Source organism: Ischnura elegans, chromosome X, assembly GCF_921293095.1.
Source record: "Ischnura elegans chromosome X, ioIscEleg1.1, whole genome shotgun sequence".
NCBI lineage: Eukaryota > Metazoa > Arthropoda > Insecta > Odonata > Coenagrionidae > Ischnura > Ischnura elegans.
This window is the reverse complement of record NC_060259.1, coordinates 16,245,137-16,272,930: the sequence shown is the minus strand read 5'-3', so window position 1 is coordinate 16,272,930 and position 27,794 is coordinate 16,245,137. Positions and strand designations below refer to the sequence as shown.

General features: G+C 38.0%; 1 protein-coding gene across 1 annotated transcript in view; it reads left to right on the top strand.

The window, feature by feature from the left end:
- The first annotated feature begins 330 nt into the window (after positions 1-330).
- Positions 331-27,794, top strand: part of LOC124170507 (inactive selenide, water dikinase-like protein) — a 51,920-nt gene continuing 24,456 nt past the window's right edge. Inside the window, exons 1-2 of the mRNA XM_046549277.1 lie at positions 331-728; positions 21,949-22,053. Of these exons, the coding sequence (XP_046405233.1) occupies positions 458-728; positions 21,949-22,053 (376 nt within the window). The 5' untranslated portion in view covers positions 331-457. The remainder of the gene's footprint in view (positions 729-21,948; positions 22,054-27,794) is intronic.

Here is a 27,794-nt window from a genome sequence, read left to right as displayed (position 1 = left end):
CCTTCTTCCATATTTAACTTCCACATATTAGACGTGATACAGCATTTTCCCAAATTTATATGTCAATTTCATTGGTAATTATCCGAAAAAAATAATATTTAACAATATCAATGCCTTATGTGAGGAAAAATTCATTAGCGAAAAATCTTGTTCGAAATGGTAACGGGTGGCTATTCTGCTCAATATAGCATAGGTTCAACTCAAATAGTACCCAAAAATGAATTTAGTTCCGAAATTGGCCACAATTTTCTTCAATGCAGGTGAAGGGACACCTTCTGTAGTTGTGGCGCTCTCCACCAGAGCTCCAGTTCAAAAGCATCGCTTTTTTCAGCAACAGAGTTGAATCTTACAATACTCGTGACAAGCACCACGCTTTCGCCATTTTTTACCTTACGTTTTCAAAGCATAAACATCGCATTTATTTTTTTTAGTTACAGTTTACTTGTACATAATTTTTATGATGTCTGATCCTCAAAATAACGCTCAAGACCCATTATCTACAGCGCATTTGGAGTTGGGAGGAATCCGCCATCCGGTACGACGGCCTTTTGATCCTGAATCAAATGAATTAGCTCCTTCTTTCCGCTTAACACGTTTTGCGGATGTGAAAGGATGAGGGTGTAAAGTCTCTCAGGAGGTTTTAAATAACCTCCTTGAGAGACTGGAAGTCGAGGACGATGATCGAAACGCGCCTCGAAACTTTTTACAAATGCCCGTCACAAAAATAGGTATGTATGCCGGAAGGTTACGAGTGTCAAATTCGATTTCACTTAAGTTACTTAAGTATTAACTGTATTGATTGTTTGGTCTGTGGTAAATAGTGAGTGGTGTGAGTGTATACATGAGTAACGGCATTATGTTAGACCCGCTTGGTTTTGCTTCCTCATTTGCGTCTTATTGGTGTGCCGAAAGTATGAAATTTTACTTCTCACCCTCTTTCATGCTCCGAGTCAGCTGAGACGGTGTTGGTAGGGTGGTTGTGGTACCTGTCACTTATGGTCGTGGCAGTGTATCCAATTGGCTGTTGTCGGTAAGACTGACAGTCACACAATTTAGTATTAGCGTAATGTACCGGCTTCACATTGTACAAGGTGGTAAGAGAGCATGATGATCGGAAATCATACCATAAGCGTGCGATTTCATAATGGCTTTTGTCTAGAAATAGGGTCGCTTTCTTGGCATAATTTTCATTTGATGCTGTGGAGGGGTACTCTATTTATGGAAGTGTATAAAACGAGTACTATTATGATACTTCAGGTGACATGCTTGTGTGGAAGGTAAGCAGCCCAGTCGGTGGGACTTGCCGTTGCAGATACGAGGAAATATTTAATAAAACATTTTCTAGAGGTGGTTTGGCGATCAGCCCTTATGATAGAAAAGACAATATTGATTCCATAATCATTACATCCTAGAAGTTTCCATCAAGATTTTGCCTGACTCATTTATGTTTTAGGGTAAAATTATAAAGTGGAAGTGCAAATAGAAGATGCTTTCATTAGGTGATCTATGAACTCCACTCAATCTAAATATTTTTAATGTAGCTCATACTGGTGGTGGAAGTTCCTCTGACTTTTGATTGTGTTCATAATAAATAATGGAACTCTACTTCAACATTGGCAGTAATCCATATTTTAATTACTGAGGATGAATGTTGGCATTTGATTGCAAATTTAATATAGGTTCATCTAGGTAATTTCATGAGCATACTAAAGTGCGTATGTGCTGGAATGCTTACTTTGGTTGCAGCACGAATTTAATCTAGGCATTCAACTCAAATGATTTAGTCACATATACCGTTCTAAGGTGTGTATAACAACTAAACGCAGATGCATGTTACTTCAAATAAACACTACTGTTTATGCAGTTTGATTAATATCAGTCTTTAATGAAACTACCACACTAGGTTTAATCTAGATCTTGGCTATCGCTTAATGAGAGCATTCTCAATGGCAGTGCTTCTTTGTGGACTGATGACAATAATATCCAGTTCAATTGGAATCCACATGGAAATTTATTATGACTATTGATGGCTTGCTGGGGTAACTGATAGAATACCTGACAGGAGATCTGGGCTCAAGTACTGGTCAAATTAAAAACTTTTTTCTTGGTAGAATGTACTAGTAGAAAAAAATAAAGACATTAACATGATGTTTTAGTCCTTGACAGGAAAGCTTTTACTGGATGAGAAACCATCCAATCTAAACTTTTATTTCAATAGAATTAGAGACCCGAAGTACAGGCACATAATTCGACGTCAAGATGTGCAAAATAAGAGGTTCGACAAATCACATGTTGGTTGTTGGATCATCATATATATATATTTTTACTTTAGTCTAATATCATTGATTAAATTTCCACAATGAAAAATGAGGCATAACAAGCTGCAAGCTTCATGAGTTAACTGAGAGAAAACATTATTTGGGGAAAATGTTTCAGATATGTGCACTCATATATTATGTAAGAAAATATGAGTGATACTCATTATGTTAGATCTTACCTTATTCTGAGTTTGAGAACAAAGTGATCTTATTTTAAAATCCTAATCAACAGTTTGGTTGTTTAGCAAACAGAAATATAAGGAACTAAGCTAGAATCAAGCGTCAAAGTTAGTGTGGTAAGAGATAAGTCTCGAGTTTGCGGTAGACTATCAAATAATTTGGCATTTATTTTCACTGTTACGAAATGATTGTTCTGCCTGATCATTTTCGATGATGAAGTTTATCGATATTATACCCATTGATCTTGCATTCAAGATTCGCTTTCAGATACACACATCCTAAGAATGTAATTTATCAATAAAGATGTTTATTCGAGGTGGGAACTGTTCATGTATATGAACTGTTCATTTTCATCCAGAACAGTTCTAAATATCTGTTCTTGATGAACGTTCAGGGCATATTATATGTATTAAAAATTTTCCTCTCCCGTTTAGCCTCTGCCTCAGCAGACGATGGAGTTTGATGTCATTCTTATATTTTGCAGTGACATCTGGTCATCTGATCATTCCTCTACATTTTTCTGTATTCAGCGCTGGCAATTAGAAAGTCCACCTTGTATCACTCTCTTTATAGTGTGTGTGATTCAAACCCATGGTTCTTGCATGTTTCACTGCGTTTTTTTACAATTCTATTAAATTGATTATTCATTACTTCCTGAAGTGTATAATTTCCTTTAAACCATGTTGTGAAGGTAGGTAGGTATTTTTTACATTAGTCAGAGGGGGTCTTTAAAATACCTCGATACAGTATAATAATACCTCTTGATGTCAAATTAGACCAATATGTAATTGAAGCATAATATCGGTCCATTTTAATTCTCTCCAAGAAGCAAACTTTTTCTCAAATAAATATTGAGAACTTCTTTTGATCAGTGTTCTCTGGGATATATTATTAGTTTTCTTTCCCCTTATGATTTATTTATGTTTCTTATATATTTATACTTCTTAACATTGTGAAGTACAAAATATGGAAAAGAGTTAACCTTTTTGCGCCGAGCTCCTTCGCGGGAAGTTGCTTTTGGCTCTACGAAGGGTTTGAGATTTTCTTTTTCGCCCCGTACGGAGTTTTTTTTTGGCTTGGGACTGACCAGGTAGTCACTTCCTCCCCTTAATGACCTTTCCTAGCGCGGTACCGGACCCTTTCCGCGGCAACTGAGCAAATATAATCCTCGACCCTTTTCCCCGAAGGCAGCCCATCCCGGCGTACTTTTGCGGTCAGTTTATTGTTGCCAGTGCAATTTTAATTTTTTTAACTGTTACTGTTGTATTAAATGTCAGTTCATCAATGTATTCCTTTCATTTTGCAATGCCTGTAGAACTTTTGAACGAAGTTCTACGGTTATTTTTAGGGTTTTCAGCAAAACTGCACTATATCATAGCCAAACGAGCTTTTCCGAGAAGAGTGAGGTTATCATCTTCCACGTACATATTTCAGTAGGAGAATACAGACAACAATGAGAGTACTTACAATATGAGAGATATTACCTTGGTAGAGCAGTTCTTATTCCTGCAATGGTATGGAATGCTTCTCACAACATGTGTCTATGTAAAACATTCCCTATTGGTACATTAAATTTACAAATGTTTTGAATATGCATTAATCAGTATTTATAGCGAAATTCGTTTAAAATACCTTTGTATTCAAAGGTTGGTAAGAGGTTATTAAAAATAGCCGCTGTAATTTTGGCTCACGACAAAGAACTGAGAGAATCAAATTTTATTACATTACGAGGGCTTTTTTTTTCATAGAAGTTAAATCGGATATTCTATCGATTTTCACCGCAAATGTACACTTAGAATGTAGCTAACAGAGTAACGTATATTTTTTGATGTAAATCATTACAATATCGCTCCTATAAACTTGCTAGTAAGTTATAAAAATAACAATTAAACATCTAACCTTAGCGTCTCCAAAAATTGTTCTAGGTGATGATCAACTCCGTTAATATGAACGCTAGAATTCCGTTTAAAATTTGGAACCAATCAGCAGAACATACAGAATGTAATTCCTCGCATTGATTTTCAATAAATGCAACATGAACGTTTTTAGTTATTTTAACTTATAAACAAATAAGTGACCATGAGCACCTTCCTTGGGTGGGACACTGAGAGCTGCAATGGGCCGAGGTAATCCCCACACGGACAATAGGAAAGGGTCGGACCTCTCGCGCCGAGGGACCCTAATGGCGGTTGGGACCCACCTGACATGCTTGACCGCGAAACCGTGAAAACACGGCCTTTGGCCTTTTGCTTCGAAAAATTCAAGCCGTGAAAAGCCGGCCTTCCTTCTTTAGCATCAGAAAGTTCAGGCCGTGAAATCACGCCCTGCGTAGGGAAGAGGTTAAGGCTCCCGGGTACCTTGGGCACTTTCGAGATGTGGATCCTTCCCCCACCCCTCAAAAACTCGGCCTAGTGGCTAGCGAGCCTAGCCGACTTGCAAGTGGCCTTGGACTCTAGGGAGGGTACGTGGGGGCAGTGTTTAGGGAAGGGAGGGGAGGCGATGTGGAGGGGATGGGGTTTAGATGACTGAAATTTTGGGAACCTTCTCGCCAACTTGGGACTTGGGTTTGTGACTGTTGAACAGCTAGCTAGCCGAGTGTCACCGCGCTTAGTCTCTCCGCTGCATAGAAATAGACGTATCTCAAGGCAACACGGCGGTCTTAGAGATTGGGAAATTGATATTATTTACTGAAGTGTAGAGCACAGAGATTAGTGAGATTTCGTCTCAAAAAACCCAGAAGTATTCAAAAATTTTTAAAAATTGATTTGGTTACTAATTAAAGCAATCTCCTGTAGTAGCGAGATAATCCGGCAAGTAAGAATTGAAAGGTACAATTTTATTATTCCTTGACATTTTTGAGAATATCGTTTGTTCTTCATGGTGTTTCAACCCGTCAAAATATCTTAGAGATTTTGTTTTCAATGAAAAACGTAACTCCCGATACATTAAAACATTAATTTCCCACTTTTTCCAATTTAAATATATCAGGAAGAAGGTAAAATGTTTTTAACTTTTCCGCCATAGGTTTTCCCATAAAGCCTTGTCCCTCTAATTTTTTTCTTAAATAAATCCACGTGGAGTACAAAAGAAAAATATACAATGCCCCTTTCGTGAAATATTGTTTCCCTACTTTTATCTTGTGTCTCAATCGTAGCTCGTGAATCTTTACGAACCGCATGAATAATGAATTAACCAATTTATTTTTATTCATCCATGGAATCGTCATTAACCCTTTTGCTGCTGTTCAATCTCCGAAAACCTTCTCCTCACATGCGGCGAAAAGGTTGAAATGCGTTTTGTGGGCCCATGGAGCAGGTACCTCCGGGATGGGTGTGGTACACCCTCCGAAGGGTCGCTAATCCGTGACCCTATCCTCGACGAGTTCACCCACGCAGGACCGTCTCCTCGACTGTACCAGCGGGGGCCTACCTCCCGAAAAGTGACCGCTCTGACTGCAATTTGAATATCAATCAATCAATCCAATCATCAAAAAATGATTGTTTTCATCGCACTCCTGCCAATCAAGTACGTCTTTGAACCGTGTTTCTGTGATGAAAAATAACGATTTACAGGAATATTTCTCGGGTTTCCCACCGGGTGTCGTATCGGGTTGTAGTTCCCAACGTTTCCATGACTAAGTCCGTCATCGTCATCAGGGGTTAATGTTGAGCCAAGTTTTTTCTCCGGTATTTATACTCATGAGGGCCCTAATTGGTCTTTTCTGAATTGGGGTGATTTATAGTGATTGATCACTGACTTCCACGTGTTACTTAACTGGAAGCCTTTGTCTCTGTTAGGTTCTTTTGGTGTATGTTGATTTGTATGGCTTCTTTGACAATTCGATCCCAGTAGTTGTCTGTGCGGCATAGCACTTTGGTACTTTTAAAATCCACTCGAGAGACAATACATAGGAATTGAAAAAAATTAGTAAGTTGAGAACAGATATGAAACATAATAAATGCTTTAAAAAAGAGAATTTTTTTGTTGAATCTCAACCTGTCGTGCAAAAAAAATATATTGAGCATGAAACACGCTATTACCAAATTATTTTATTTGTATTTTCTACATTAAGTTACCATTTATTTACTCTTTTCAAAAAAAGATGTTAAACTATTTGATCCTCTTATACTTTCTGACCATCAAGAAAATAATTTTGTCTTACATAGATAAATGAGAGTTTGAACGGTAAAATTTGACGTCGGCAAAATATAAATTTTTGTAGATCTTAAGTTTAATACATTGGTTTCAGGTTCTTCTTTAGGTTTATTTCCACTTATGGGGTAGAAAATTTTGAATACTTTGAAAAGGTAATGATGACGTAAAGGGAGAACTGTAAATCTACAAATATAGGGAAGGATGGTTCAAATTATATTTTATAGCAATCAGTCTATTGCTTTTCGGAGAGCATCCGATTGCTCGAATTTTAATACCCCTCCCCAGCAGGTTATGTATCAAGTAGTTTAATTATGATTGCATTAATGGATTATTAATAGTTTGAATAAATTGTGGGTAACATTCATTGCGAAGGGAATAAAATGTCGCGTGGATACATTTAAATTTCCTAGAAATTTGGTTAACTTAATTATCACTGCAGTCTTCTTGTGAGTAATCATCATGCCATATTCATCGCATCTCTTGTCTAATGCATCCACTATAGCCTTCAGCCCTCTCGCTGACTGGCTAATCAACGCCTGATCGTCCGTGAACCTTACTGATTTTACATCATTCCTCCCACTTCTACTCCAGTTCCCAACTCATCCCACGCTTCTCTTACCATCACCTCAGCATATACTCTAGTAAGCAATGGAGATAGTGAACAGTCTTGCCTTACTACTAAGCCAAAGCTTGCCCTCCCAGTTTCTCCGTCCGCCACCTTCACTTGCGCAGTCTGGGCCATATGAGGATTACAAATGAGTCGCCTATCCCTCCAATTGACGCCTATTTTCTTGAGAATATCCATAATTTTGTCCAGTCCACTCTATGGAATACTTTTTCAAAATCCACGAAGAAGGCAAACACAACCTGATTATAGTCTAGGTTCCTCTTCACCAGCGACCTCATTACAGCAATTGCATCTTCACTTACCTTTTCTGAATCCAAACTGATCTTCGCCCAAGTAATCGATAGTCCTTTTCTCTATTCTTCTCTTTAATATCCTCAGTACCACTTTAGCCTTATTATCCATTGTCGCGAAATCCTCCTGCCAAGACCCTTTCTCATATATCTTGCGTACTAGTTCGAATAACCCTCTCTTACCATTCTAACCTAGATTATTCTACAGCTTACATGGGATATTATCCACCCCACCTCTTTCCTAGGTTTCATATCAGGGAGAGCTCCCTTGATTTCCATGTCTTAGAAGCGGCCTCTTCCTTGGCTCAAGATTATGCTACACCACTGCCCCTTCTACATGTTAAATCTTTCCTGCCTGTTTCCGCTGTCATGCAGATCCTCCTCTTTCTCCATCCATCTACTCTGAACCTCGATTTGCTCAGTTAGCATCCCTCCATTTTTAGCATTAATTTTTGACATGGCTTGTCCTCTTTTGGTGCCAGATAGCGACTTCACCTTGACGTACCACTCATCTACCTCTCGTTACTTCTGAATCTTTTCCATTTCCTCGCAGTGTCTCTCCTTGTTGTCCACCAATTCTTTCTGATCCCTTCTTGGTTTCTCACCGTAATAGATGATTAATTTTACTTAGAATTTTCCCTGTTCCGTGTCTACATTCTTCCACTTCCTCATCACCGCCATTTCTTTTTTACTTTCCTTCGTTATACGAGTTTTCTTTGCCATACGAATCTCCAGAAGTTTCTAGTAATCTCTCCTGATATTCCCATTAAAGTTTCAACGATCTATTTCCTCACCTTTATTTTTTCACACGTCTTTTGAATATTAAGTTTCGTTTCGTTCACATTCGGGAAAATGTGCTAGATTTTTTGTCATTCTTAAACATCTGTTTTACTATTATGTGGTCTTTCTGGTGTATCTCCGTATCCCTTGGAGTCTTCCTGGTGGACATTTTAGGATAATTGGACCAGGCCTTTGTGATGAATAACTTGTTTCTCCTGTAATATTTTATTGATTTCTCTCCCCGCTCGTTTCGTGTTCCTAATCCAAAATCTCCTATTTCGTAGCCCTTCCTCCCTCCCCAACTGATCCCCCATCATTACTTGATTTTTTTAAACCAGGGATTTCACTCATTATTACCTCGTCTACTTCTTTCTCCATATGAATGTTAGCGGACTTGTAGACTTGAACTGCTACCAGGTTGGTAGGTCGTGCCTCAAACTCTACAACCAGAATCCATATTGCTTACTGGATTTATTAATACCGTTGTCTTACTCAGCTTCCCAATTAATACTGAAGCTACTTTTGAAGTTAACTTTCCTCTCTACCATAACATATAGCCACCATAATATATATGTGGGATGGGAGGTGGCATAAATTCTACCAGCATTATATGGGCAATTTCTGCATCAGATTTTTTTTGTTGGTCTGCAGAGTATCTTCTAGATCTTTATTTGTAGCATCTCTGGAGTCACTATAAATATTATCAATTTGTTCATTACCATGTATTACAATGATGCCCGCTATGAGTATAAAAAAATATTGAGTTATCAGTGCCAGCAATAAAATAAGTTTTGAACAAGGGTGCAATACCACTACATCAATGCTTTCTTCATGAAAAAAATATGCTTTCTCTTCTTTGCTTTTTACTTGCATACAGTGGAACCTCGTTAAAGCGAGTACGGGCTATAGCGACACACCCGATATAACGAGAGATAGCCGATGCACCGCCAATTGACCCTATAAAAAGCGTGTTGAAAATTTCGTTTTTACGAGACCCTTTTGGTGTTGGCTCTCGCCATAGCGAGGGTTTCACCGCCGGAAGACTTTCATCAAGACTCCTTAACCTCTGCAATTGCTAGCGATCTGTTAGAAATGAAGTTAATGGAGTGCTTAGTCTCAAATTTATGTGGTAAACTGTCGTTCGATAAATAAGTAGTTAATTTTGGTGAAAATATTGTGGCATTAGCATTCGCGAATGCTTCATCTTCTTTTGTTCCTCGGGCGGCAGAAAGCAGTCGGCAGCATACCCGCACGTCCGTGAGTTGCGTGAATAGAAAGCATCTGATGGCAGCCACCATGGCCAAAAAAATACCAAACACGTCTAAGCGAGAAAATAAAGGAGTAATATGAGAGTGTCGAAATTAATTTATCTTCCTATTCGCTCTGCAAAATTAAAAAAACAAAAGCGCCCAAGGAATGCAGACGATGAAGAGTTATAAGGAGCTTTGTTCGGGTGGTTTTGCCCACTCAAATCTGCGGTAACTTCTGAGAAAGGGGCTAAGGAACTTTTTTACATACAGCTCCCCGACAAAACCCTTGCAGTATGAGGTATTTCTTGCAATGATGCCTCTAAAGGTAGGTAGTGTGCCTTAGCAATATAGTAGGATGTACGAAGCAATGATACTCAGCGTGAATTGTCCGGATGGACGTATTTATCTCCGTTGCGAATTTACAAGGGTAAACTATTCGCGTCAGTGGTCGGAGTCGTACTGGCGCTCTCTTTTGTCACGCGGGTAGCCGAGCATCCCCTGGTGGCCGCTGGAAGAACTCACAGAACAACTAACTCTCGTTTGCAATGCCGCGGTAAACTCGGTGTATTATTTCAAATACGTCGCGAGCGTAACACTCAAAAAGAAACTTTTTTTCAACAACGGCAATTGTAATCACATCATTTTCAAGCTTAGCAAACTTTTTACCATAGATGATGAAGATATTACATTATCTGATAGAAAAAGTCTTCTAAGGCGGGAACGTTATACAACCTTCCACCGTATTCGCCAGTAGAAACAAATGTAATGCGTTATTTCACTTCACTGCCGCTTAACGTACAGAAACAATAAACATACATCAATGGAAACATTTGAGGCAATTAATAACCGCGATACTGTTTTAACAGTTAATTTTTGAATTTTCAGTGGAAAATACCAAAATAATAGAATGATCACGTAAATGAACTAATTAAGTGCGTAGAAAAATGGCTTCGTCGGTTGTGCATTGGCATAATGATTGACGAAAATATGCTTTGTATGATATTTATTCAGTGTGGCGCTTATAAATTGTTCGAATAATTGGTCGTTATTTGAGTAAGGAAATTTAGTGATGCAAAAAACATCGCCTTTCGTCTGGATTTATGCTTACGTTTATAGGATAGATGTTTATCTTTCGCCCCACCACTCCTGTCCCTGTTTATCTGTTCGCAACAGGTATATTGGCTATTATTTGCTCCACCTCCGGTAAAGCGACAATTCGCTATAGCGAGTGTTTATTAGTGCACCGTGGGGTGTCGTTATATCGAGGTTGCACTGTATCTTATTTTTTCATCTGTTAATGCAATAGGCATGGCGGTACTCTGTAAAGAAATTTTTTAAATCCCTTTTCAAAAGCAATTCCTGACAGAAGTCTTTTATGTAAAAACTAACAAAACATAACATATCTATCGTAAAAATTAATTTTATAATTCTTTTTACTATTTTACTTTTATAAAATGCTACAGATAAATTGATTAATAGGTAACGATGCACGACGGACTCAATCATTTTGGCTATTTTCAGGCCGTATATCGTTGGTGGACATAGTTGCCAATGTTAGAATGGGCGTGAATGTATAATCTATGTACGCATAAAAAGGTAATTGTTAAAAAGTTATTTTTTTGGTAAATATGTTCCTTTGCTCTTCTGGAGATGATTACTTATTCTACCAAAGCTTTCAGTTCGAGATGTGAGTAAATTAAATACAGCGTTAAAAAAGATGCTTTTTGCGGTGTATTTACTGCAAATATTGGCTTCCCAGGTAAATCGACCAAATCGTGTACGAGAAGGTGTACATGTTTTATTAATAATAAGAGCGTATAAATAAAATTCTAGAGTAAGGAAGGGCTGCCAGAGGTGGAAGACCAAGTGGCAACATCAATTGACACACAAAATCAAGTCAGTCTTTCGCCCCCTACGACCTAAGGCCCTGTGATGTGAACAAGCGGTTCCAGATACGCCCATAATAACTACCCTGCTTTAGCACTTGCGTGATTTGAACTTATCGTCTCTGAGGAAGCGTCCAGTGCAAGTATATATTCCAATGACTTCTATCCCAGATAAAAAAATTCTTCGGGCAGTTCCAATCCAAGGGAAATATAAGATTACAGGCATCCCCCGAGTTACGTATGTCTCGACTTACGTAAATCCGTACTTACGTAAGTGATAACCGTATTTCAAATGATTACGTTAATTTTCGAATGCGAGCGCGAAGAAGTAGATATTCACTCGTACAACCTATGGTAGAAAAAATGTCGAATAGTTATCGATTTTTATATGTGCTAAAAATAACGAAGTGACCCTTTTTTGTCATTCCTCGAAGGAGTTTCCATTAATTTCTGTAGAAAAATCGCTTATAAATCCCAAGTCAGCAATAAATGTGAAAATTTGCAGTTCTAGCGATGTAAGTGGTTGCGCTCACTCCTATACCGTACAGCTTGTTACACAGCATACACACCCGAACTCAGACTTTCAACTATTTAAGAATTGTATCCTTAAGTTTGGACATTTCCATCTGTGGAATTAAAAGAAAATGAAGTTCAAGCAGAAATCTTTATTGCGGAAAAGAATTGTTTAGTACCCACGTAACGGCATTGAAATTTTGAGTGCTGGCAATGAACGCCGCGAAAAAGTTAAGAAAAAGTTGACACACGATATTAATAGGGTAGTTTCCTTCATCAAAGAAAACGATAGGCATTGATTGCGATTCGTTACCCACCATTAGTGTATTCATAATACACAAATTATTTGGTTTTAGAAATACCGGTTTAGACGAATGGCAAGGGTCAAATTTTATCCTCATTTGAAAAAGGCCAGATTGGCGCCCATGCGATTCCACTCCGCGTGACGTCACAGGGACCTAGTTTCTACACGAGAGGATAGGAGTTAAACATCGTCTGAGGTTACCAATGCATGCATGAGGCACAGAGCTCAGGGAAACATGTCTTAATAATCACCTATTAAAACTGGCTAAGGTCGGAAAGTTTTCTTCGTTTGATAAGGTATTAATAAACCTTTTTTAAGCCAAGCGCTACCATTCAGCAAGGTACTCAGCTATCCGCTAGCATCCTGCGTCCTATCAGCGCTCAGAGCCTCGATCAAGGTCACTTCACAAGGAGAGAGGGGGAACCAGAAATGCGTCGCACGGACTTTCCTACTTACGCGTCGCGTTTTTGCGTGCTTGAAAATTTTCACTTTTCATTTAATCGCGAAAAATAGATATCGTCATTTAAAAATCTAAAAGCGCGAAATACGTACTCCAGGAGTAATAATCTTTCTATTTAGGCAATAAAAAAATAATAGGAAACCACCCTATTGCGTAATTGTTTACATGTTTCTGGCGGAAGATTTTATTAAGCTGCATTTTCTCGTTCTCTCATATTGTGTGCAATTGTAAATGAATATTGCGTCATTGAAAGCTTTTCCCCACTAACTTTGTTGCACGTTAATGACGGAGTTGGCTGAATAAAAGCTCACTTTTAATTAGCTTCGTGCATTGGAAATACTCTTCGATATTTCCTGCGAAGTAAATATTCAAATGATGATATTTTCATGTTATTTTATTGAGATATGAGAGAATGAAAGTATGTTTCCGTGCGTGAAAGATTGAGGGTATATGCGTGTGAATGTATCTAAGAATATAGTAATTAACTGGCATTTTTTTGTGTGTTATTTGCCCGTAATCCTAGACTCTTCTCCTACGTGTATTAACTGTGACAGTGAAACCACCAGATTCATCGATCAACGTAATATATTAAAGGCAGATGATATAATGACTATAGGTAGGTAGGCAATGCTTTCTTTGGGCCCTTAGATCGCAGTGTAACATAATGAATCAATTAAAGTATTAAGTTTAGTAATGTAGCGTTGACATACCGTAATTTCCCGGATCCATGCGATCGGTCAACTCTGGGAATAATATTACGCATTTTGATTGGCAATGCTCGAGATGCAACTCTCAGACTATATTAATGTTTATCGATTTTGTATCTAATAACGTAAGAATACGCGGTAGAATTAATGAATATCGCAGTGAATTGAATGAAACTTCACCGAGAATTTACCACACATTTCTCCGCTGAGAATTTCACCGCGCCGATCGAAATCTCTGAAGCAGTAACGCAGAATGTTCGACTTACGTAAATTTCGACTTATGCATAAATTTCGACTTATGCATAGTCTGCCGGAACGCATCTCTTACGTAACTCGGGGGATGCCTGTATTCCGTTAAAAGAAATAAGAATTTGTCATAGTGATTTCATTCTAATTTAACCAGAAGTCCTTCATTCGATACCCGTGAAAATGTAACATTATTTGTAACTAATGCCCATTTTTTTCGGTTTATAAGGCTTAGTTGATAATGATAAAACTGCGAGCGAAATTGTAGTAAAAACCAAGGGTCTAAGGATAGATGAGAGACGAATAGGACAGTGGGAAGATGAGAAGCGAATTATCGCATTTTTATGCAGCAAAATATCAAAATATGCGGTGTAGCAGAGATTGCGATGACGCGAGTGCGGAATCCTTTCCTCATTCGTGCATTCTGTTGCCTCTTTCGAAAATTATGTATCCCTGAATCAATGACATAGTGTGCGGTATGACATTCTGTTTAAGTTCAAAATAATGAGAGACACAGAACTAGTCCTAAAATATTTTATCTATTTTTAAGTTTCCAAAAAACAACACTCATGCCACTGAAAAATTAGACCATTACCTTGAGTGTAGGAATTACGAATTCGATAATGCTGCCATATCTTTTGCATTATAACTTATTTATCTAAGTTTCCGTCTCAATTGTTCAAATAGCCAAAAAATCTCCATGCATGTTATGTGGGAAATGCATCTTGGTTGTATTGATATGTCTTTTTGTAATTACATCGGAATGCATAGTGCATATTGCACTTGCATAGTGTGAAACGAAAGATTCACGGAAAAAATCATCATGGTGTGGCAGTATTCTAGCAATAAGTTCATCTACTGCTAAATAGTACGTGGCGTTCTGCGCGTCTACCGTGAATCAATTCCTGTCCCTGAGCGTGCTGTTGAACAAGATTAAAATTCGGCTCCGAAGCACGTATCGCACGTACAAAAGCGACTCTCACGCAGCAAAGAGCAATAACATAACATTCTACTCGGCGACTGGGCAGCTGCCGGCAAACTGAAGGCAACAGACTCCGTGCAAGCGTTGTCCCCCCCACTGCCCCTTCTCTGGCATGCTGAGACTCGCTCAGTGGCTGAGGGCGATGTAAACGGGAGAATGTTGCTGCCGTGGAGAATACAAATTTAGCGTGCAAAGGTTCGCATAGATTGACTTAGTGTCGCTACTATGGGGAGTATATTAAAATGGTATGGATTAATATGAAGATAAAGAATTATCGTTTAAAATGTACATAAAACAGTTTGGGTTCCGTCATCATGCATGCCGTAGCAGGCAGCCAATTTTGCAGACTTCAGTGTTTTTCCGTGGTCAATATTGCATAGTGTAAAAGGAGAAATGAAAAATTACGACGATCTTTTTAAATATCGATGTTTCTTCTTTGTAAATAAGCATTCAAATATTGTGCGCATAGAATAACAGAGGCCTCAGACAAATCTGCCCAGATGTCTGCTGCGTAGATTTTGGTCTAGGTATCCGGGAGCCTTAAGGTTTTGAGGTTTGCTGATGTAGAGTTAAGCGAAGTGGTCTCAATGTCTTTTCATGAAGTTATATGCATCATCAAATAAAATTGACTATTCTTTCACTACTACGAAAATAATGAGTACTTGCTTTCATTAACTTTCTCCGGCCTAGTTGGAAGACCCCCAAAATTCAAAATTCAATTCAATAATGAAGAAAATTACTAGATGAGTAAATTGTGGAGAACTAGAGCCAAATTTTTCAAACAATACCCCTTTATGAACACGAATGCCCAGATAAAGCATTATAAGTTCTTTGGCAGTGAAACTGCCAAGCCAAGTAAGCATTTGGCAGTGAAACTGTTCATTTTAGTCTGTGTGTTTGCCTTTCATGCTTACTTGAGGCAAGATGGAGTGGTATGGAAGGGAACGAAGCAGAGGGGCTTGGTGGTGTGTGATACGGGTTTGGCAACCTTGGATGCTCTGCTTTGTAACCACCATGTGTTGTAACCGCAACGTACTTGCTGGAGTAAGCTAGTGTTTGAGCTGCAGTTTGAAATACATCTTGGCAAGCATATCTACTGGCACAAATGTGTCACACAAGTGAAGTGGAGACATTTTTATATTTATATTCTTCACCCTGTAAACACCACAAATTGGCCTTAACATCGGGGGGCTACAACAAATAACAATGGATAATCTCAGACATCCATGTCCTGGGTTAACCTACCCAGGTTGGATTTCCTTTCAGTGAAGTTCACTTTGACTGTTCGGTTTTTCTGACCCATCTCTAAAATATATGCACAGTTCCCTCAATTAACAATAATCAGAGGATACTTTAACTATCTAGTGCTTCAGCAGCTCCACAAGCAAATCTGATGTTTGCTAAAAACTTGAAGGTCATATGGGAGTCAGGTGATCGCAATCATAGAATAATTCATTCAGGAATACTCTTAGTTTCACTGTATAACAAACAGTTGTCTGTTGTCATTCAAAAATTATCTTTCACTGTCCCTTAAAACTTTTCTCACAGAAGTATTCTTGCTTAATAAAACTTGCTCCAAATTTTATACAAATGATTTTCAGTCTGTATATACTAAGTATCAGTCACGAAGGCACTTAGTATATACTAAGTGCCTTTAAGAAATATAGATGACCCAATTTTGCTTTCTTTATTCTAGTTGCTTCATGAAGGATTTCAAAAGATGTCTTTTCATTTCATCTTAACATTTTTAACTGCCTGAAAGTTACATTACTTCATGTTGACATGGCAGTGTTTATTAATGTACATCCTGTCCCCTCCACTACGCTTCTCTTCACTGCATTCAAGACTTCATTTACCTTCACGGTCCACTGTTCTACAAAGAACATTTTTCATTTCAATGGTCGGTACAATTATCTGCAAATTTTATGTAGGGGTGTTATGGTGGATAAGGACGATCTTCCTATAACAACCCTGAGTTCTCTAACTGTGCGAGAAGTTGTTTTCTACCGGGGTGGTCATTAAACACTACTGGCAGTGTGTAACGCTCTAACGAGTTCTATAATAGGCCCCCTGGGTTCTATCTTTGCTTTCTATCCAAGTCTCTGAATTCACTTTATTTGTTTTAAGATATAGCTAACTCCTATTGACCTAATCCTTGACTCAACTTTGCCTCGTATTAATTATGTGCTCCTAAGTTTTTTGTCTATAGTTAATTGAGTGTTGCATTATTTTAATTATTATAAATACATAATTCTTTGGTAACTGATTCATCACTGGGTTTTACTAGTTCTCATTTGTTATACTGCAAAATTTGTTGTTTGGGTGAAGTATAGCAGAACCTATCATTTGAGCACATTCATTGACATGATCTCTCTCTACCAAAGCACAACTCAGGAGTATTAGCTGGTACAAAAGATGTGGGTAATGTTAGTTTCAGTTAATCAAACATTGAATAATAAGGTCCTCTAATACATTGGAGATCCATAATGAAAATATTTCCTGGATAATTGGGGTGCCGAAATTGGCAATAGCTCAGTTATAACAGCAACAGGATAAACTGAGAAAAGAATGGAGCCACAATGTAAAGAAAGCACCACCCCTGAAACGCAAACGTCAAGGTAAGGATCCAGATGTTGAGGAAGTTTTAAATCAATGATTTTCCATTGTGAGCGAACGAGGGGTTTGTGTCAGCGGTCCAATGTTAAAATAAAGTCGGAGGAACTACCTTTGAAACTTGGTGGTGGAAGACCAGAAAGGAAATAAAATTCAAGAGGGCTGATGGAGAAAAAAATAGAGTTGTGTTGTGAGTGCAGATGAGTGGAAATTGAACGAACTGCCCAGGTTACTCCAGAATTTTTCTGCTGATGACATTTACAACGACCATGAAACGGAACTGTATTACCGAGCAACACCAAATGGATCTCTTTGTTACAGTAATGTAGGACTAACGGGCTCCAAAAAAGGAATGGATCGCACCACTGTTTTGTGTTGTTAAATTTTTTTGGTAACCATTAGAAAGAAACTCTTCTAGTCATTGGGAGAAGTGCTAAGCCACCCCTCCTTAAAGGGATGCTGCATAAGCAATTTAAGTGGAGCGCAACACCAATAAAAATGCATGGATGAGTGTGAGCATCTTTGGCAATGGCAGACCAGTCGGGATGAGGAATTAGCTAGAAAATCAAGAATAGTTCTTCTTGTATTGATCCATGTACGGCACATCCTAATTGCTCAAGTGAATTAAAAAATATTCAGTTGGAATTTCTGCCCCCAAATACAGCATCCTTGGTACAACCAATGGATATGGGGATCATTAAAAATTTGAAAACACTTTACCGTGGGAAATTAGAGGATAATATTCTGGAATTAGTAGAAGATAACCTTTTGGCATCATCATCCACTGCCAAAGAATTAAGTTCCAAGGTGAATATGGCAGGCAATAATGTTTCTGGCTGAAAGCTGGTGAGATGTCACCTGTCAATTCAAATTTTTTTCATTGCGCTTTCAAGCATGCGAATGCAATTTTGAACATTCCTGTGGAACCTGAAAGGTGAATTCAACTCGAAACTTTACCAAGTGATAAAACATGAAGATGATATTTTTAAAACCATATTATATGGAGAACAAGGTGAGGATAGTGATGGAGATGAAATCGCACCTGAGCGTAGCAGAGTGACAACTCAGGATTCAAGGAGGTTCTTTGGGCGGACGACTCTTCTTTATGCAAAAAGAGGGCAACGAAGGTAGCCCAATGTCGTCATTGGATGGCTGTGCCGACATAGTTCGTGCGACGAGGATGACAAGAGTGCAGTGGAGTACTGTAGACAAAATCCTCGGACGGTGAGATACGATTAGAACAGTAAACACCGGTTTATAAGTAAATGAAATATTTAGGAATCCCACATTCTAACTAATTAACAGTGAATTTTTCTTACATAGGATATAGTAACAGAAATTCATCCAGCATCACCAGAGGCTGTAAAAAATATTTTCAACTGAGATGAACAGAATTCTTGAAAAATGCTAATAAGTAAACTATTCTTACAGATTTATTAAGCAAATTAATAGTTTAACCATTTGAGTGCCAACCTATTTCCGAGGTACTATGCTTGAAGTGCCGAGGCATTGTTGCTGATTTCGCAGTAGGTTAGGAAAAAAATGAGGTCTCGAAAACAACTAAAGGTATATATTCAAAAACTCTGGGAAATATTTATTATATGTAGTTTCACCTTATTAATGTAGTATTTGACGAATTTTTGGTAATATGAATTAATTTTTATAATAAAAAAATAGTTGCAGGAGGAGCGCCATCGCGCTCCTGGCACTTTTCGCAAGAGATAGGAGGATGGCGCTCCCCGGCACTCTAAGGGTTAATAATTGTTCTTTTTATCATAAACATTATTTAGTCATCTTTCTATCATGGAAACATTCGTTTATGACTATGTACGGGATAGTTCGCATAATTGGGGCATAGTGCACCTGTCCTAATTAACCAAAATCTACTGCATCACGGACTCCTTCGGGGCTCGGAGGGAGGGATCATATTGTTCGTAAAGGAAGTGCAAGGCCATGAAAACCCAGCACCCTTTCTTTCCATCAAGGGGCATTTCCTCTTCCATTCAGGATTGCATGGTTGGCAAAGTATACCCCGGTGAACAAAAATATACTGCAATACATTTAAATAATATGTACAATAATTTCTAAAAAAGTAGAGAAATGCTGTCACTACTTCACGACGTAGTTTCTCAATGTTATTGGGTATACTGAGAAAGAAATAACTCGTGCGAGTGTAGCAAGGGCAAAAATTTAGCCAAGCATTTTTACAGAGTATTCATTCTCTATTTACTTATATTGCAACACAAGTAAATATAATAGATATTTTCAATAAGTATATATTTCATAATTTACAACATCATGACTAAAAATTCAGTTGCAATAATAATTTCTCTGAAAATGAATCTATGAAATTATTAGCTACACGAAATTAAAATATGAAACAATATGCAATATTTATCAACATTGGATTCTCAATTATTTTCCATGTTTAAAATCATTAAAATGTAAACAATTTAAATCACAAATTATTAGAATTATAAATACATCTTTTTTATGATATTGCACAATTTTACGATGATAGTGGAGAGGTGTCAACAGTGATGATCTTGGAAGCAAGGGTTCAAGCTGAGGCCAGGTTCTTCAGGGCAATCGGTGGAGGAGGTGGTGACGAGGGTCTTATTCCCTATCTTTGAGCCCTGTCTGCGTTGTTTTTGGACATTCTCTTATTCCTCTTTTTAAAATTCTTGGAAATTGATGATAAGGAATGGCCCTGTGATAAAGGCTTATTTCTTCTGGTTTGGCCTTTGGCAAAGGTGTCTATTATAGACAACTTGAATGAGTCCAAGCTCAGTTTTTGCGTGCCAGGCTTCTGTTCTGGGAGATGGGAATTCAAAAGCATTTTATGCATTACATGAATCCCTAATCTCCTGAACCATTTTAAAGTTTTATGATCTTAGGGAGAATATGCCATGGTCTATGCCCCCCGTGAATCTATTACATGACGGGATAGGTTTCTGGCCGTATTTCAAAATAAGCATTCTTCGGAAAATGTCAATCCTGGCGATCTTGTTCAAATTTAATATGCTCTACATAATTAAATATTTGTGTATTATCTTTTCATTCAAAAATGTTACTGAAACATGCTGAGGATGCCTTCGCTTCATCTGCAACTGAAAGATTGCCATGATGGAGGGAGCACTTCTTTCTAAAATTAAACTATCCTGAATTTTTATTGCATGATTTAAAGTTAGTTTTTTTTTAAACAATCAGAGTAAAAAATCTTCATAAGCAATAAAAAATATATTTTTTATTTGATATATGATTATGGCTTATGAGTAGAGTAAAATTTACTTAGTTTTTAGAGTAAAAAAATTTGAGACTCAAAATAATAGAACTCACTTGTATCAAAGAATTCCTTTCCAAGTTTCCGGAGCTCCAAAAAAAATAATATTAAAGTAAAATAATCGGTAAATTTATTCCTTTTGAAGTAAAGGATGATTAGCAATGAATTGGTGGAGAAATATGTATTGAAAATAGAGAAATTATTTATAAAACTAACAACACAATTACGTGAAAATTGCCTCGTAAAAAAGTGCACAAACTTTTGGAAGGCACTGGTGACAAAGGAAAGCTTGAAACCAGTACTGACGCAAACTGTAGATGCCTGAAAACCTTAGTTAGTGAAGATCCGAGACCGCTAAGCAAAGGGTCAATGAAGAATGGAGCTTTCGAGGCTGAGGCTACCAAGTGCAGTCTATCGTCATCTATAGATGACGCTCGGATCTGGGCGGAGTCCGGCACATCATCTATAGATGACACTCGGTCTCAAAGTGTTAAACCTATTAGTTTCACATTTTCACTCTGTTTGGAGTACCTACAGCAATTGCTAGTGTTCACTTACCTAAAGAATCTCAATTTCCCTGTCAACCTGATTCCTCCTTCGTACTTCAGTATGGTTCCAACTCATTGTTTGGAACAGCTTCTTTTCACTGGTGCATTTTATCACCGATGCTGTGCATGTGAGAACTACATTAAAAATTGTGACTTGAAAATTTGTTAGGTATGCCAGTGCTCACTTTAGTGTGCTGGAGGTGAGACATAGTGAAGTGTTTGCTTTCAATTGGCCAAAGAAATCAGCTGGAACAGGATATCTAAACTTGAATGTTTTATATAATCAGATTATGAAAGCCTATTGAATTTTGGCCTAAGCAATTATGTCTTGGAATGCAGAAAATTATTGTAACGACGGTGGAAACTATTTTTTTTCTTTGGATGAAGTAATTGTGAATCTAGAAAGAGATATTTGGACTGAATATACTTTTTTGATGAAGTACTTTAAATATGAAAGAATGTGCCAGGGGGCATGACTTCTCTGAAGTGTAGGTCTAAAGGTAAAAATTAAATTAAGTCCTTGTGCTGTATATGTGGCCTGCTGTATGATGAGGACATACTGTTGATGGAAATTTTCGAGCCCTGGAAGAAGGGGCCACGAACTCAAAGGTTAATCAGCATTTTTCCCAGTGAAAAGTACTGTGGATGTGCTGATGGTTTAATTTTGCTGACGTGTTGTATATGCAAGTTTTGTTGTCTTAAGGTTCTATTTTTTATTTTTATTTTAGTTTTTGTGTTTATATAAGATAATTTTCATTTGGATAAATGATGGTAGTGCTAATCTGCCATTTCTTTTTCCTTTTAGGTATTGGTTTGGATTCCTCCATAACTCCTTTGCGTCAGAATGGGCTTTCTTTGGTTCAAACTACTGATGTTCTGTACGCTTTAGTCGATGATCCTTATATAATGGGTAAGTTGCCTCATTTCAGTGAAAGCAATGGTATTGAAATGGTTTTTCTTTAACTTGGGCCATTCTTCGAGGAAATACCTAAGTTAGCTCATCCTTCATCTCAGATTTGGACAAAACTTTGTTTGTTTCATAATTTATGACTTATAGCTAAGACTGAGTGTAAAGCACATAATATGTATGTGAAAAATTCATTGAATGCCCATTCCTTATATTGTTACACTTTAATTATTTAAAAATCATTAATTAATTTTTATCACATAATCCGTGTCAGAATTTGCCCTAACTTTTATTATTTAAACACGTCTAGCCTACTATCCCAAGAAGAAATTTTTTGCAACTTATATTTGGATTTTTTTAAATATTTAAACAAGGGATGGACAGATCCAGGATTTTTTTCCAGGGCCGAATCCGAATCGGATACTTAATTTCAGGTGTCGTATCTTCGGATATTTGTCTGATCCAAATGCATTTTCAATTGCATGCTATTCAACGAAGTAATAACTTATGTTTCTTCTGGGAATATGCAATCAAAGGAATGCTATTTAGATTTTCACACACATTTTTATATTCATATCAATTAAAAATCATTTTTATAAGCTTTCAAGTTATTTTTTTAAAACACGCTCAGGATCTAAACTGTTACACCTGCGTTTGGAAATGAAAATAGGTATCAATCTTTGGATAAACCATTGACTGAATTTTAATTTTCCTCATGTACGTTTTCCCCGAATTTTGTCACTTTCTCATCACATGCAGGTGTTTCACCCACAAATGCTTCGGTTGTGGTGAGGTGGATTTTTCATTTCCTTGCTCTAGTTTCATGCCACAGTGCACGCTCCTGGATCTCTTTATGTCAATAAAAACATGTCTACACAATGAAAGACATTTTTATGAGTATATCATTATATTAACCCTTTAACTGCGCAAGTAAGCTGAAATACAGCTCCCCAGAGGCTCATAAAGATAATAATAATATTTTTTTATTTTTGCATAATTTTTTTAAGTATAGCTTTTTACCGAAGAAAAAAAGTTTTCAAAAATATTTAGGGGAATAAAAATATAAAGAGAGGTCTAAAAGATGTCCGCATGACATCTACTTGTCAAAAGAAGAACTTCTAAGCACACATGGACTGGGAGAGTAGAAGAATAGTTCAAATAGTCAATAGACAATGGGAGCAGTCTGCTAAGGCAATCGCTAAGGGTTAAATTGCGCATGTGCAATCTGCAACACAATAAACAAAGTTTAGAACAACATTGATGTGCGACGAGTTGTGGGAGCGGAACAAGATGACTGCTCCGCAAGAGGAAGGGGCAGGCACGTAAAGGATGGGTGAAGGGGAAGGAGTGCACTCCCGTCTTTCTAGCAACAAGGCCACAAATGAGGGAGTCAAGGACAAATATGTCAGATCTTGCTATTTTGTGACGTCGTAGCTTTCAAAGTGAAGTTGGGCGAGCCATGTGATGCATGCAGTTGGCGTTCACTTCTTGTTGGACAGTGCTGATGCCACGCTTGCCACGCTTGTTTCTTTAAAAATTGTGCTGCTTGGACAATGTTGAGTATTGGTATTGAGTCTTTTTGTAACTAAGGTATTTGTATCAATCAGACCTTAAAAAACCGAAATAATGTTAAAAATGTGATGCATTTGGTCTCATTCTTTTTTGAATCTTGTATTCCGTTTTCTGTCATCCAATAGGGTGACTTCAATTATTTTTTTATTGCCTTAGTCGAAAGATTATTACTCCTGGAGTACATATTTCACGCTTTTAGATTTTTAAATTATGGTATCTCTTTTTTTCGACTAAATGAAAAGAGAAAATTTTTAAGCCCGCTAAAACACGACGGCTAAGTGTGAATGCTGAGAATAGCCCGTGTGACGTCTGGCTGCTGCTTTGTGAGGCCACGTGGGTGTGAGGGTATGAGCACCACTACGGTGCAGGCTGCTTGCTGCCAAGCACGGCGGTGGGGTAGAGTGCCCTGCTAGTAGGTAGCGCTGGGCTTAAATAAAGATTATCAATACCCTAACGAATGAAGGAAACTTTCCGACCCTAGGCAAATGCAATAGGTGATTATTAAGAGATGTATCCCTGAGCTCTGTGCCGCATGTATGCATTGGTAATTTCAGACGATGTAAAACTCCTTACTACTCGTATAGAATCTATGTCCCTGTGACGTCACGTGGAGTGGCATTGCATGGGCGCCAATCTGGCCTTTTTCAAATGAGGTCAAAATTGACCATTAGCATTCGTCTAAAGTAGGATTTCTAAAACCAAATAATTTGGATATTATGAATACTTTAATGGTGGGTAACGAATCGCAATCAATGCCTTTCATTTTCTTTGATGAAGGAAACTACCCTAATGCCGAAAGCTATCGAGACATCCTCCATCAGTAAAGTCACTCTCGTCGCATTTTTTCTCTAGAAGTGAAGCAGGTAGGATGAAAAAGGTCAGTAGGTGAGATGGGTTAGGGATAAAACACATTTTCATTGTACTTGTGTAACTTGATATTTTCCTTTGAAGATAATGATTTATGGATTGTTTGGTCTTAGAAAGGAAAAAAATATCAGAGGCATGGGCTGATGGAGGGCCAAAGGTGCTTTTTTTTAAATTTGCAACGTAGTCACTTTTGAGATGGTTATTATCCTATGGCTTTGAAATTCTCCCAATGGTTTTGCAATCTCTTGGGAAGAGTGACACTATGTACCTTAAAATTTTCCACGGCTGAAATTCTGTTGTGTAACCCCTACAAGAGCTTTTGAATAAAACGGTTCGTGAGTACGTCAAGCATTGCAGTGCAATGGCAAAGAGAGGATCAGAACTCTTTCTACTCCCTCTTAAGCCGGTGCCCCACAGTCAAATTCGGACCAAAAACAAACGAAAGACTATATTTATGTAAACAAATTTGGAAGCTTGTGAAAGAGAAGGATTCAGTCTTTTTGAGCAGTCGACATTGTCTGAACAATTGTCTCTTGAACATTAAAGAGGCGAAAAAAGAAAATGGAAGGAATGGAAGGAACTTGGCCACTTGTTTTTGCTCATTAGGACCACACCAGGGATGAAATAACAATTTTGGTCCAAACGATAGGATCAAAAGCCAGTTGAATGAAATTTTGACTGTGGGACACAGTGCGCATCAGTTGTGTCAAAATTTGATGCAAATTTGACCGTGGGACATTGGCTTTATGGGGCATTGCACTCACTGAAGCTATACTTAAAAATTTTGGATCCAGATCTGGTGTCTTCCGCGACTCAGGATTGATATATGATGAAGGGCAATATCAGTGGATATTTGGATCTGAGGTATCCGATCCGACCAACCATAGTTAAAATTAACAATAAGAGTGGAAAGATTTCCGATTCTCTCTTCAAATGGACTGTCGCACTGCAATGCTTGTCCTACTCATGCACCATTTTGTTTAAAAGGTCTTGCAGGGGATACGTAGCAGAATTTCAGGGAAATAAGAAAAGCAAAATACGACTGGCACCTAGTGCGACTCTTCTCAAGAGATTAAACTGACATTTGGGCAACCTCAGCATCGTAGGATAATAACTACGTCAAAATTAACTACGTCGCAGATTTCAGAAAACCATCCTTGGCCCTCGATCAGCCCTTGCCTCAGATTTTTTTTTTTTTTCATTTCCGAGAGTACCAGAAAGAACTTGAATAATTACTTTGTTGTATAGCAGGCTATTAAAATGCATTTGAATCCAAAAATATTTGAAGATCCAACACCTGAAATCAAGCATGTATCCGATCCATATCTGAAAAAAATCCTGGATCCGTCCATCCATAATTTAATCGTATACATTTTTTCCTGCACAAAATCCTGGCTCCCCAATTAGATGCACGTACTGTAGGCTTAAGTCCATGGATGCAATATTTGCTACAGACCATATTAATATGATCTACTGCTTCAATTATTAACTATCTATGCAGCCAATAATTTTTACCTGTACACCCATGGCTCGCTGAGCACAAGGGATGCGTTCCATGGGGTCTTTGCACTAATTGAATTAGCGTTATTTGAGACTATTTTAACGTTGGGAAGATACGGATGCATTCCCAGTAGCAAAGGTGTTGGGTATCAAATTTCCTATAAACCATACATATCCCTTTTATTAGCCTTAGAAAACCTTATACAGTGAAACCTCGATTTTACATTCCCCCATTATACATTTTCCCTGATTTTGCACAGTTTTTATCACGTCCCGAACCATACTGCCTTTAAACAATGATACTCTATTTTACAATATCCTCAATTTTGCACTTTTTGTAAGTGGTCCATTCAAAAGTGTAAAATAGAGGTTTCACTGTATATATAAGCATTTATATTTTTAAATATCTTTAAAGATCATAGGTACGCATTCAAAGACGTTTTTCCCGTTAAAAAACATTCATACGTGATGAAGGATCTGGTACTTTCCCTGCGAATCTTGTTGATGAAGTCTTCTCGGGAAATCAGCGGGGTCAAGATTGACCCGACTGATTTCCCGAGAAGACTTCATCAACATTCATTCGTGCTTCAGAAATTCTCTCCTTGGGTGTGTGGGGGGGCTAACATTTAGGGAAAAAAACATGCTAGCTCGAGGGTTTGCAATGCATTGCCGCCAGGTGCAAATTTTCAACTCAGTCTGAAAACAATTCTAGTGCCACCCAGGCCCTTTTGTCTTGAAGCTTCCACTTCATGTCTCGGAGGACTACCCTTATCTTCATTTATAGATTCGAAAAAACCACAGATTTTGCACAAATAACTGCTTGTGATAGAGGAACATTTGGCTGTTAATGAAAAATCAAGGTAATCAGAAGTCTTTGCGTTTTTTATCCTGCAATGAACTCTGCATATGTGTTGACCGCTTGGCTGCATTTGTTGTTGCTGATGTCACTGACGTTTCAACTTCGTTTCTATTCAGAAAAATAGCGCAGACTGTTGACATTGAGCTGAAACTTACATGCAAAATTTTCCGCAGGAAAACACACGTTCCACATATATACCACAGAAAAATTTTCCAATATATTTTTTTTGTGTCACTCAGCACTCACAGAAAAATTATGTCCAAATTAACGAAAAACCATTGCAATGCATGATGTTTGCCTTGAAATTTTTTTAACACGAGAGTACTTCTCTAATACAGCAAAGACAGTACAGCAGACTCCCGATTATCCAGCTGCAATCTATCCGGGTTGTGGATTATCCGTGCATGAATTTTCACTCTCACTCAATTTTTTCAGCGATCTTTAAAAAAAATTAAATCAAACGCAAAATCATTGGAATTACTGCATTAATGCGAGAATACACCGGGCTTAGTATTTCCGTTAGAATCCCCTTCGTAAAATGGAAGCGATCGCATGCTAGCTGCATTCACGGGAGCACCTTGTTCCTGTTTTCCAACCCTCGCAGCACGCGACCTCGCTCCATGATCATGGATACACGTCCCGCAGCAGTTGCAACCCGGGCAACTTGTGCGAGACGCGACTACGTTGCATGGTGCCTGACAGTGTAGTTTCCGACGTCAAGCAGTGGTTTTGAAGCATTCGTGCAAACCACTTTTCTGTATCCGTTATGACACAGCCACGGATGTGTGGTTTTTGAAACCAGGCCTTACATGGAGCATTAATAATACATGTACAACCATGCTATCGCCTCTCAAAAGATCGCGAACTGGCAAAAAAAGCTCTCATTGAGTCCAGGAAGCACTCTAAAATAACAGAATACCTGCATAAATAATAATATATTGTTTGT